Genomic DNA, 12,136 nt, shown 5'->3' on the forward strand with positions numbered 1-12,136 from the left:
GCCAATGTTATCCACGGTGTGGGTGGGCAGGGGTCCTGCAACCACGTCCAACCCAGACCTCCCTGTGGACTCGGGTGCAGGTCCCGAAGCTAGCCTCCACCCACTCCTGCCCTTGTGGCCCCCCTTACTCCTCTGCTCTCCCAAATACCTAACTCTGCGTTTCCACACCTCTGTGCCTTTGCACAGGCTGCTCTCCTGTCTTCAGTGAACCCCTGACTTCTTTCAGAGTCCCCTCCCCGCAGTGTCCCTTCTTCATACTTGCTACTCCGGCCCTGGGGCAGGGCCCCATCAGGCTCTGAGACTGTGGATATGGACACATTTGAGGTTCGGAGAGAGGCCACCTGCATCCCTGGTTACCCAGGGATGACTCCCAGTGACTCTGGTCTGACAGCCACCCCACAGTAGGACATCCTAGCCACTCCCCAACACCACCCCATCTGTCGGGGGGATTCCCTGGAATATACCCTCAATTTTTCAATTCGGGTGCAAGGTGCCTTTCAATTTTCAGGCTGTAAGTTCTTCTCATGGCCCCTGGCTCCTCAGATGGCGGCCTGGGAGGCAGATGTGCCAGAAAATGCAGCTGAGAGGACTGTGTCACCCTAGCAGGGCCAAAGCTGACTCAGGCCCCAGGCCTGGCACCCAAACTGCTGAGTCCTTTCAGCACTTTGAGATTTCTTCCTTTGTCTAGGAGGCTGAAGATGCGGCCTGAGGCTATGCTGCTCCTCCCAGGGGCCCCACGCCTGGAGTCGGTCCCCAAATCTGGGCCGTCTCAGAGGCCGCAGTCTGGAGTTTTCCATGGCCTCGAGACCCAGTTCTTAGGAGGAGACACGAAGGTCACGGGACTGGAGGAGCACTCACCCCAGGCCCACCAGGCCCCAAGAGCCAGCACCAACCTCTAGTCACTGGGCCTTCTGAGCCCCATTTCCACTGCTCCATCCTTGGGCACTGTTGAAATATACTTTTTATTGCATTTCTGCCGTTTTACAAAAATATGACAAAATAAATTAAAAACAAATAAATAATCGCTTATTCTGTGTTTTCTGGGTTTTTTTTGGGGGGGTGTTTCCTTTCATCTCCCCCATCCAGTCAAAAGGAAAACGGCAGATAAGGATGCCCAGGCCCTTGCCCCTTGGCGGGGGCAGCCAATACTGGGGGACGCGGGGCCAAAGCATTTCCTGGGTGGCGGCCGCCCCTCCTTGGCTGCTATTGCATGAGAACAGGAAGGCAGGGCGCCTGGCAGAGCTAGTGCCAGCCGCTGGGCCAGCAAACAGCCTGGGGGCTGGGGCTGGGGCTGGGGCTGGGGCTGGGCGAGGGCGCGGGGGGCTCGGAGGATGGCGGTAGCGGTGGAGGCGCTAGACTGTAGAAGCTGGTATCCCCCGGCAGGGGCTGGGGGCCAGGCGGGGGCCCGGCCAGGGCACAGGGTGGGCACTCGGTGTCGGCGGTGGGAGCCTGGCGGGGGGCGGCACCCTCACCCCCGCATCCCCATGGCCTGTCCCACTGCCAGCAGCCGGTGGGCGGCGTCGGGGGCCGGGGCAGCGGCGTTGGTGTTGATGGCGCGGGGCTCCGGCTGCGGTGGGTGCGAAGGGCAGGGGCGCCCACGAGGGCCAGTGCTGTCCCTGCGGAGGCGAGAGGGGCCGTTCCGGGGAATGCCGCCCTGCCGCCGGATCCCGTTCGGGACCCTGCCCACGCTCCCTCCCGGCTTCCAGGCACATCAGGGCCTTATTGCTTCTAATCAGTGTTGGGGTGCATCCCCTGCCTAGGCACTGCACCCTTCCCTCAACGGGAAGAGGCCAGTCTGAGGAAGTCCCTCTGATTTCAAACGTAAGTCCCTGGTCCTGCAGCTGCCATCTCTTGGGCTCCCTGGTAATGGGCAGCTGGACCCTTGGCTGGAGTTGGGACCAGTGAGGTGGGAGAGACTGGGGTGAGGCCTGCACCTCTGCTCAGCACAAATTTGTGGGTGCAGCCTGAGGCAGATCACCCCAAGCTCCTTAGCTGGGCAGCCCCAGCCTCAGGAAGGCTTCCTCCAACACTAGGCGGCAGGGTGAGGACTTGCATAGAGACCTGGGGGATCCAGTCCCCCCAGAGTGAGCTGGGTGAGGGGTCTCATGGGGGCAGGAGAGGCTGGGCCAGGTGGTGAAGGGGCCTCCCTCGTGTCTGCTGGCACCAGAGCTTGATGGGCGGGGTGCCCTGGGAGGGCACTGGGACAGGGGGCTTTGGCATCCCTCCCTGGGGTGAGGAGGGTGAGGCACGGGGCTCCAGGTGCTCGAGGGTCCTGGAGACTGAGCAGGCTTTGATGGAGGCTTCAGGTACCACGGACACAGGTCCCCAACCAATACCAGAGACTGGGCCTCCTCTGTCCCCTTCAACCCCTCCCTGCAGGCCTGCCCACCCCACCATACCCCCAAAGCCCAGCCCAGAGTCCCCACCCCCGAGTTAAAGCTTGTGACCTGAGCCTTCCTCTTCAGGCCGGGGGACGTCCGGCTCCTCGGGCGCAGCCTCATCCGCCGGCCCACTGCACTGAGACCGGCCACTGCCGCTGCCACTGCCACCGCCGGGGGTCCCATCCAGCCGGGCCTGCCCGCCCGCCCCATTGGCCCCGGTCTCAGCCCGGGCCCCGCCAAAGGGGAAGAGCTTGCCGGCGTGGAAGGCCTTGGGCGGTGAGTGGCTGCGCTCAGGGTCTCGCCGGGTTTCCGGAGACTTGAGGAACTTGAAGCTGAGGAAGGCGGGCAGGCGGGTGTCACTGCCCGTAGGCGACTGGGCCGGGGGCAGCCGGGTGGCGGGGCTGGGCCCCGTGCCTGCCAGGGAGGACGCAGCCCCTGACGACAGGAACTTGCCCTGTAGTGGGATGATCTGCTTCAGCTTCATGACATTGTTGGGTGCCAGCAGAGACCCTGGGCGCTTGGGCCGCTCCGGCCCGTGGCCACCTGCCCCGCTGCCTTTGGCCTTGGCTGAGGCCTTATCAGGGGCAGTGGGGTCCAGCCCGGAGCCCTCTGCTCGCGCCTCCTCCCGGCCACTGGTGTCCCGCTCCCGCCGGGCGTGGTGCTCTGCGTGGCGCTGGCGCTCCTCCTCCTCCCGCCGCCGCCGCTGCTGCTGCTGGTAGCGGTGCTGGGCCTGGCGCTCATGTCTCTGTGGGCAGAGCAGGTTATTACTAGGACTGGGAAGAGAGGGGATGTGAGCTCTCTGGGGGAGTGGGGACAGAGCTAAACATTTATTGGGCATCAACTGTATCCCTAGACCCCTGCCGGTGCTTTCTGAAAACGAAGAACAGAACAAACGTTTACTGGCCACCAACTGTCTCCAGCCACATGCCAGACACCGTCTTAGGCATTGGGACAATGTAAACAAACATGGGGCCTTACCCGTTCCCCGCTTTCTGGAAAACCGATGAGAGACAGAGCTGTGACTGGCATAGACCAGAGTCCACACTGGCCAGTCCAGTAGCCACATGTGGCTTTGTCAATGTCAATTCAAGTGTGCATGGGCCACCTGTTGTGAGGGGCTACACGGGCAGGGCAGACACAGGACATCTCCCTCCCCATGGAGAGCCCTGCGGCTTGGTGCTCACGAGCTTGTTGACCCACTCTGAAGCTTTCTGAGGAATGCAGCAAAGGCTGGGCTTCTGAGAAATAGCAGCCATGTCCCTGAGTCGGAATGGGATGCTGCTGGGGCAACCGGCGGTGCCTGAATGTCCCGAGTGCCAGCCTGCTGCTGGATGTCTCTGGGATTCTGGAAGGGACTGGGCCTGTTTGGCTAAGGCCGGGGCAGCCAGCCAGGTGGAGGAGATGGCCCACTGAGTGGAGGGGTAAACTGAGCCCAGCCCCATGGCACATACCTTGAAAGCCTCCCGGCGCTGATACTCAAGCTTGGCCATCTCCTCAGCTACCCAGCCCGGGATGTCAGGGATGGCCACGTGGATAAGATACTTGAGAAGCAGAGCGAAGTGCTGAGGTGACAGAGGAGGAGGCTGCAGGCTCAGGGATACCTGTTCACAGCCCAGCTCCCCTGCACAGCCGCCAGCCCCACCTCGAGCACCACCACGGACACGATGGCTGCCTCAGGGCTGAGCCAGGGGAAGAGGCGCTGCAGCTGCCCGCACTGGCCAATGAGATAGCAGTTGACTACGATTGCCAGGACGCCCATGGCCTCCATCACCTTCTGCAAGAGGACATGGTGGGGCTCAGGTGGGGTCAGCCTTCCTCCCTGGGACTCATGCTCCTCCTCAGTGCACCCCGTCTCCCTGTGCGTCTCCGCTTGGAGCCCTTGGCCCTGCCACACCTGCCACTGGCCGATGCTTTCAACCCGCTGCCCAAAGGGCCGCTGCAGCCCCGTGCACAGCTTGAGGGCGTCACTGCGGATCTCAATGAGGTTGTTGATGAGGGCGCACAGTGCAGCCAGGGGAAAGGCGGACGAGAAGAGCACGACGTAGCCAAACTGCACGAACATCTCCTGGTAGTCCTGGAACGTGTCCTGCGGGCATGTACCGGGGGGTGGCCTCGGGTCCTCCCTCCGACCAGGACACCTCCCCCTTAGAGTACCTTCCTCTGTTAAGCCCACCTCCCTTAGATTATCCAGAATGGACCCAAAGTCTCTCCCTCTGGCAGGCTCCTGACCACATCAAGGGCCCCATTACCACCCGCACCTCCAGCATCACACTGTGCGCCTGCCCCTCTGATGGCCCTGCCTCCTCCCTCAGATTCCCGCCTCACCTCATACTTCTTCATGCAGCTCTCAAGCTCAGCCTGGGTGAGCTGGGGTGAGTGCTCCTCCTCGGGCGGGTCGATCCAAGAGGACCGGTTTTGCCGCCGCTGCCTCCGGGCTGAGTCACCCGAGCCAGGCTCTGGCTCTGGTCCCCCATATGGCCCCTGGTCACGGCCCTCACCCCTGGGCCGGCGGAGTAGGACAGCTGGGGGCTCCCGCTCAGGGCTGCCAGAAGCCCCCTCCGCCTCATCGTCCTCCTCCGTCAGCGTGAACACACCGGGCTCCAGCCCCTTCTCCACCATTGTGGGGCTCCCCTCCTCCAGGAGGGCTTCCGGGCTTGGGCCAGGCCGATGTCGCCCAGCCCCCCGCTCAGCAAAGCTGACCTTCTTCAGACGAAGCCCACAGTCCAGGAGTCCACCCTCCTCGCCCTCCTCCTCATCCTCCTCCTCCTCGTCTTCCTCGTCCTCATCCTCCTCTTCCTCCTCCTTGCCGCCCCGCAGCCTCTCCCCCACCTCCCCTCCCTCCCCTGCTGGCCGCTGCTCCACTGTAGCCTCCTCCTCCTCCTCAGGTGCCCCACAGCCCCCGCTGAGACATCTGCGGCTCCCTCCACTACTGCTCCCACCACCCTCTTCGGCCTGGGCTTCAAGGCGGTGGGGTGCAGGGTGCCGGAGGCTGAGCAGGCCAAGCAGGGCCCGGGCCAGCTCCCAGGCGGCCTGCAGGCCAAGCTCGCCACGGCCCAGCCTCCGGTACAGGTGTGGCTGCAGGACCTCGCGAACGTTCTGGAGGAACTGGCGGGTGATCAGCAGAGTGGCCAGCATCTGGGGGCAGGAAGGGGGTGGAGAGAGGCCACGTGGGGAGCAGGCAGGGCCCTGGGCACCGGGACAGGCTGCTAGGAGGCGGCACCCGCCCTCCCAGAGCAAGTTTCCAGACACTCACCCTAAACCCAATTCCTAACTCCTCCCTTTTGGATGTCCCTAAACACAGAGTCCCCAGCCTCTGCTTCTATCACCATTCACCTGCCACCAACCGCAGCCCAGCCAGCCACAGTGCTCCTAGCTAACCTTGCTGCAGGTTTGGAGCTGCCCTGCTTGCAGCAATGCCCAGGAGCTCAGCCAGTGCCTGGGACCTTGAGGGGCCCCTGACACCTGCACCCCACCAGTGGAGCCCCAGCCCCTCACAGCATGCACTCTCGGCTTGGAGTGAGGCCCCCAGCACAGCCACACTGCCCGCCCCAGCGAAGCCCCTTGGGCTCGCCACCTGCCCATACTTTGGCCCGGGCCAGGCGCAGGAGGCCCCGGAGGGAGAGGAGGAGCAGGCGGAACCGCAGGGCCGCGAGCGGGACCAGCACCGCCCGAAGCTGCCGCTCGAGGCTCTGGGACAGGGACAGGACGAGCAGGAGCTGTGAAGGGACCGACGGACAGGTAGACGGACAGATGGGGGGGTGAAAGGCAGAGAGAGGACACACGGATGGACGGACGGACAGAGAGGAGAAAAGGATGGAGGAGGGGGGGAGGGGCTGGAGAGCCCATGGACCCCTTGGGCCAGGCCTGGCCCCCCACTGGCCGCCGTGGGGAGCACTGCCTCAGGTCAGGGTCTCACCTCTTTCAGGCGCTCCATGTCCTTGAGGTAGAAGCCAATGTAGAAGAGGCTCAGGTAGGAATTGACGAACTGGAACTGAGGGAAGCAGACGGGCGTTCACCCTGCCATCCCATCCCCAGGAGTTCCCACTGTGCCCCACCTGCTGGCCACCACTCACCAGGACGACCTTGATGATAAGGTGCTTCTCATAGGCGCTTTCCAGCCGGTAATTCTCTGGGGGCCAAGGGAGTGAGTGAGAGTGCAGCCAGGCTCCCCATGGGCAGTGGGGGTCTTTCTCCCCACGGGCAGGGCAGCAGGGACCTTCCCCTGACGGGCATACCCATGTCGTTGAGCCAGATAGCAAGCTTCTTATAGCCCTCTGCGCTTACGCTGACCAACAAGGCCAGCACGACCTTGGGCAGGAAGCGAGCGAGACGAGGCAGCCCTTTCACACTCAGCACCAGCTCCTGCAGGGGCAGGGATTTCACAGATCACCCCCAGCAGCTGGCCTTGAGTCAGGCTGGTCCTAGGTGGGTGGTTACCAGGTCAGGACTGGGGCCAGGGCTGGGGGCCAGAGGTCACCTGCAGTTGGAAGCAGCCGAGCATAAGCAGGAACACGCAGGCCAGGCAGGTGAGGCACAAGGGAACACTCACAAACAGCTGGAAGAACAGCCGCTTCCAGGGTGGATAGTAGAACTCCTCAGCCCTCGTCACAGGGCTGATGCGTCGCACGCCCTGGCAGAGGACAGGGGCCGGGCCCAGCATGAGGCTAAGGGGCTGCCCCTGCCCCACACACCCTTCCCACATTCTTCCCAATTTCTTTCCATTGTGCTTTTGCTTGCACAGTGCCCCCACCTGGTGCACCCTTCCCTGTCTCTCAAATCCAATTTCCCACCCCTCTCCTCTGAGACTGTAGAGCGCCCCCGCTTGGCACACCCTTTTTGATACTGCAGCTTGGTTTCATAGTTCCTGTCTTTGCTCCCTGCCTCCACCCGCATTTTCAGAGTCCTTGAACTCATCCCCCTACTTACCCTGAACTGGGGTCGTGGCTCTTCCACGGCTTCCCCAGGTGAGTCCAGCGTCCCCCACTTGTAGGCTAGCTCCGCCCCCCTCCGTTTCCACTCCTCCAAGAATAGCGTCGACCAGACCACGTTGAACAGGGCAAAGACCACACAGGATACATCTCGGCTTGTCTGGAGGTGGTGGAGGTGGGCTTAGCTGTTGGCCAGGCTGGCCCGGGGAAGAGGGTGTCTCCAGCAACCCAGCCCCCGCCTGGCCCCCGCCCAGCACCTGATCAGCCTCTGTGAAGGTATAGAGTACAGAGCCAAAGACAGCTGGGTACACCATTGCCGATGTGTAGAAGCCCAGCCAGGCAAAGTACATGGCAATCTTCACACCAAAGTAGTCACAGATTTCATCTGCCAGGGGGACAGGGGTTCCTGGTCAGCTCTGCCTGCCTCCTGGGATCCCTACCCACCCCTGGCCCAGGCCGCACCTAGAGGCTGGTTTTCACACACAGCCTGCACCCATGACTTCATGAGGCGGTTCAAGATGCGCTGCTCGTGGACCGGGAACACTTGCTGGATAATCCCACGGGCCGCCAGCTCAGGGACTGTTGGGGGACAAGAATGGGTAACCCCCTCCCCTCTGCCTGTGCCTGGCCTGGCCAGACCGCCTTGGCTGAAACCCAAGTCACAACTTTTTGTCTGCTCTTAAACCTGCAAAAGATCTTCCCAGGGAACGAGTTCTGGGTGGATGGAATATCTGGTTCTCCTTCAGAATTTAAGAGGTGTAGGCACAGGTACAGGCAGGGAAGGGTGCAAGAAACCTAGCAGGGTGGGGTCCCAGTAGGGAACCATGTTTTTAAGTAAAGCCATTGGCCTCAGTTCATTGCTCTGAATGTCTGAGGAATGGTACAAATTTGCTGTCAGAAGATGAACTTGCAGACGCTGGTTTCCTGGAGGGGAAACTGAGGCTTAGGGCCGCCAAGCACAATATACATGGAGTGCTGTCCATGGTCCTGCCCCTTCCTTATCCCAGACCCAGAAAAGGTTCTCTTGGATCTGGCTCCTGGGGAATAAGCCCTACCCTTTGCTAAGGCCACGCCCATTCGTTCATTGCTCTGGGTCCAGGCCCCGCCCAACTCTTCACTAGCCCCTGATTGGTTGGATCTAGGCCCAACTCCCAACATGTGATTGGAGAATTAGTCCACCTCACTCACTAATTGGCTGGTCCTCCAGAAAGCGCACGTTGTGCAGCGCCTCACCCTGCTTGGCACGCAGATTCTGAAGCCAGAAGCGGATGATGCTCTGGCGCTCCTGCAGGGGACAGGGCGTGAGTATAGCAAGTAGCCGCCTGGGTGTTAGGAGTATGTACTGGGGCTGAGCTGGCGCACCTGGGAGGTGAAGAAGCGCAGCTCACTCTCCACATTTTCATAGATGAAGTCCTCCTCGCAGGAGAAGCCGCGGGTACCCCCGCCAAACTCAGCCTTCACTGCTTTGCGCAGACCCAGCTCGTCGGCCCCTCGGAGTAGGCTGCGGGAGGGCAGGGGAGGTGGGATCACGGGGAGACCCTGGCTCTCCATCCTGGAGCTAGGGATAGTGCAACTGGCGGCCGCCTGGGAGAAACACAGAGCGGCTGGACCTCGTAGCTGGCGCTTGGAAGGGTGGGGAGCTGGGCGGCAGGCTCAGAGAGAGGCCAGGGACAGGAACTTACCTCTCATACGTGGCGGTAACGAAGAAGGCATAGGCACGCGTGTGGCGGTGGTGGCGGACTTGCACAATGAGCTCGGGGATGCCCACGCGGATGTGGTTCAGCAGCCATAGCAGCGTGTGGTCATCCGTTGTGTCTGCCAAGGGGCACAGGGACTGATGGCTCTTGTCACGGAGGGTCCGAGGCCTCCTACAGACAGACTCCCACTCAGGGGAGCCCAGCTCAGGGGAGCCCTGTCTGGGCACTGGGCGGGTGGGCACAGGTACCTGGGAAGGTCATCAGCACGTCGCAGTTCTCCGTGGGCACAGTCTTCATCCACGCTTTGTGGGACACCAGGTATCGACCAGCTTGCAGGAGCCGCTTTCCAAAAAGCTTATCTGGGGGGCAGGCGGGACACCTGGGGTCAGGCCACTCCCAGAGGGAACGGAGAGAGCCTGGCCTCCAGCCCTTGCCCCTGCTCACAAACTCACCAGGGCTCCTGAGCACTCAGCCTGGCATTCAAGGCCCTGTGAGCTCTAGCCTTGGCTTGTTTCCTTCCCTTCACGTCCTTGCACCAGAGGGCCCTCCTTCTGAAATGCCCTTCCCCCAGGCCCTCACTTACAAATCTTACTCATTCTTGAGGCCCAGCTCCGCCTCCAAAACCACAATGGATGGGGCGCTCACTCGCAACCCTGAGCACTTCACCACAGTATGTCAGCGCATCCTCACAGCTGGGTGCGGTTTTTACCCCCATTTCACAGATGGGGAAACAGAAGCCCAAAGCATTTAAGTAATGCGCCCAAGGTCACACAGCCAAGCTGGGATTCGAACCCAGGACTGTATGATTCTGTACCCTCTGCGGAGAGGAACTCTCAAGCGCACCCCTGCCCGGACGCGATCCGGTAGCCTAAGGGGTGACGCGGCTCATCTAAGAGCCTGGGTTCTCGGAGGGGCGTGTCCGTGTCTCTGCTCTGGGACCCCCAACCCCCGCTGCACCCTCCCGCCCGCGCTCGCACGGTCGCAGCCGCAGTGTCGGGAGGAGCCTGCCCCTCCACTGGACTCCAGGACGGGGACAGCTGACCCCAATATCCCTTCTCGTTTAGCCGCCGCGAGCACCCCAGGCACCTGCAACCCTGACAGATCCAGCCGCCGCACACCTACCCAGAACTCCGGACGCCGGGGCTGCCGGCTCGCCCTCTGGCGGGGGCCTCTTGCCGCGCTCGCCCTCCAGGGACGTGCCCCCGGAGCCAGAGGCGGCTTCGGCCATGGCGAGGGCAGGGCAGGTCAGGGGCAGCGGGCGGCGGGGGCGCGGAGGGACCGCGGGAGCATGGGGCGGGTGCAGCCGCGGAGCGCGCGGTAGGAGTAGACAAAGGCCGCACCCGCCCGCGCGGGCCGCCGTCCCCGCGTGCCCGAGCGCTGCTTCTCGTCCCCGCGCGCGCCGAACCTCGAGTCTCCAGCTGGGCCCTGCGCACGTCGCTCTAGGGTTCTCGACTCCGCCCGCGTTGTTTTCTGGGTTTCGTTCTCGCCCGCCCACATCGGTTTCTGGTGCTCGTTCCCGCCCGCACCGAAGGTGCACCCGGGTTGTGCCTGCCCGCGCCGAATTCTGGGTCTCGTACCCGCGCGCCCCGGATTCCCCGCCTGAGTTTCCTCTCTGAAAAGGTGCATTTGGGATTTGAGATGGGTGTGATTTGATTACAACTGGATGTGAGTGGGGAAGGCCTGGTCTGGGAAGATTCCGGGTGACGATGACTTTAACCACCACAGCTGGAATGTGAATAATTATAGCAGGTTCTGCGTCAGGGCTTTAGCATATGCTCTAGGACATTGCCAAGGACACCCTTCACCCCCTTTGTCCAGTTCAACCTGGCATTCTTCAGGATGTAACCTCAAAGAGGACCAGATAGAGTTGCCAATTTAGCAAATAAAAATACAGTCCTCCCAATTAGATATGTTAACCTAAAAATAAAAGTCCTTTCAAAGTGAGAAAAAGTGTTTATTTAAGATCAATAAAAACAGCTATTCGGGATGGACTGATTAGAGCAGAAGCCCAAATAATGTTTCAATTAGGAAATAAAGGCAATGGGTATTTATAAGAAAGGGAAGGGGCACAATTACATCGACAGAAGGAAGGCATTTCTATTGGTGCAGGTAACATACTGATGTTAATTCTAAACAATGTCTTAAATTTGCAGTCCAATGGTCATAATATCTGCTTTCTTGTTACCTGTGCAAACATTTCTTTGGGAAACAAGTTTGCTTAAGCCCAATCTAAAGGTTGTTTTACCCTGTTTTAACATCCCAAAGATTTGAGGCTTAAGACGTACAGGCAGTTCTTTGGAGATGGCAGCTCTGGCTCCATTTTAAAGTGGCTCCGTTTATATTATTTTTTACAAATATGAATTTCAGATAAACGAAGAAATTTTTAGTATGTTCCAAATATTATATGGGACCCAACGTTATTCTCTGTTTATTCGAAATTCACATTTGACTGGGCATCCCGTCTTTTGGGTGTAACTTGAAGACCTGCGCATCCTGAGACGTCTCCTCCGTTAGAGCCCAGCCAGGGCAGGGGCCCGGTCTGGTTCTCAGAATGCAAACAGTAGGCGCTTGATGTATACTTGTGACAAATGGAGCAACTCGGAGACGGCGAATGTCATTGTTCCGCCCTGTTCTACAAATGTAAAAGTTGAGCAGAGCAGCGCTGTGGGGGGAATTAGAACTCTAGCCCGTCCAACAGATTCTTCCCAAAGTGCAAGTGAGCCGCCCGCCCGCTCCGTCCAAGAACCAGAGAATTGGCCATGCGAAAGCGCCCCTGAGACCCCGCCCAGACAGTGCCAGGAATTCCACCCTCAACGCTTTATTACGCCTAGATCCAGCGCTCTCCTGGGTTACCCTGAAAGTAATGTCCTAGACTCCCCTTTTTTTTGGGGGGGGGGCAGAGACAGACGACATTCAGCTTTGCAGGTGCAGACCTAGGCCAGGGAGGCACAGAGGGAAGAGAGGGCTGTGCTGAGGGTTCCAGGAAGGGTTTCTGGCGGAGGGGACCTTGAGCTGGCCCTGAGGACGAGTTTGTGAAGTGAGGAAGGGTATTCGAGGCCGAGGAAACGGCGGAAGGGAAAGCTGGTGAGGGGCGGAAACCTGGACTGTTCCGGGAAAACAAGAAGGCGTC

At 60.7% G+C, this 12,136-nt stretch overlaps 1 protein-coding gene across 3 annotated transcripts; it reads right to left on the reverse strand.

Moving 5' to 3' along the window:
* Window positions 1-1,020: 1,020 nt before the first annotated feature.
* Window positions 1,021-10,576, reverse strand: ANO8 (anoctamin 8). Of its 3 annotated transcripts, XM_033133527.1 has the most exons (19): window positions 10,129-10,576; window positions 9,255-9,365; window positions 8,992-9,124; window positions 8,672-8,810; window positions 8,498-8,594; window positions 7,772-7,888; window positions 7,567-7,694; window positions 7,308-7,469; window positions 6,859-7,011; window positions 6,617-6,743; window positions 6,455-6,510; window positions 6,298-6,372; window positions 5,966-6,097; window positions 4,707-5,516; window positions 4,276-4,467; window positions 4,024-4,155; window positions 3,833-3,943; window positions 2,448-3,126; window positions 1,029-1,616 (listed from the first exon to the last, which is right to left on the reverse strand). In XM_033133527.1, exons 1-19 carry the CDS (start codon window positions 10,232-10,234, stop codon window positions 1,243-1,245), a joined length of 3,834 nt encoding a protein of 1,277 aa, XP_032989418.1. In that variant the 5' UTR covers window positions 10,235-10,576; the 3' UTR covers window positions 1,029-1,242. The 3 variants fall into 3 exon arrangements, with proteins under 3 accessions (XP_032989420.1, XP_032989418.1, XP_032989419.1); XM_033133528.1 differs by lacking the exon at window positions 5,966-6,097 and having other exon boundaries at window positions 1,243-1,616; window positions 10,129-10,413; XM_033133529.1 differs by lacking the exons at window positions 9,255-9,365; window positions 10,129-10,576 and having other exon boundaries at window positions 1,021-1,616; window positions 8,672-8,893.
* Between the last annotated feature and the right edge of the window lie 1,560 nt (window positions 10,577-12,136).

This window comes from Rhinolophus ferrumequinum, chromosome 18 (assembly GCF_004115265.2).
Source record: "Rhinolophus ferrumequinum isolate MPI-CBG mRhiFer1 chromosome 18, mRhiFer1_v1.p, whole genome shotgun sequence".
NCBI classification, from domain to species: Eukaryota; Metazoa; Chordata; class Mammalia; order Chiroptera; family Rhinolophidae; genus Rhinolophus; species Rhinolophus ferrumequinum.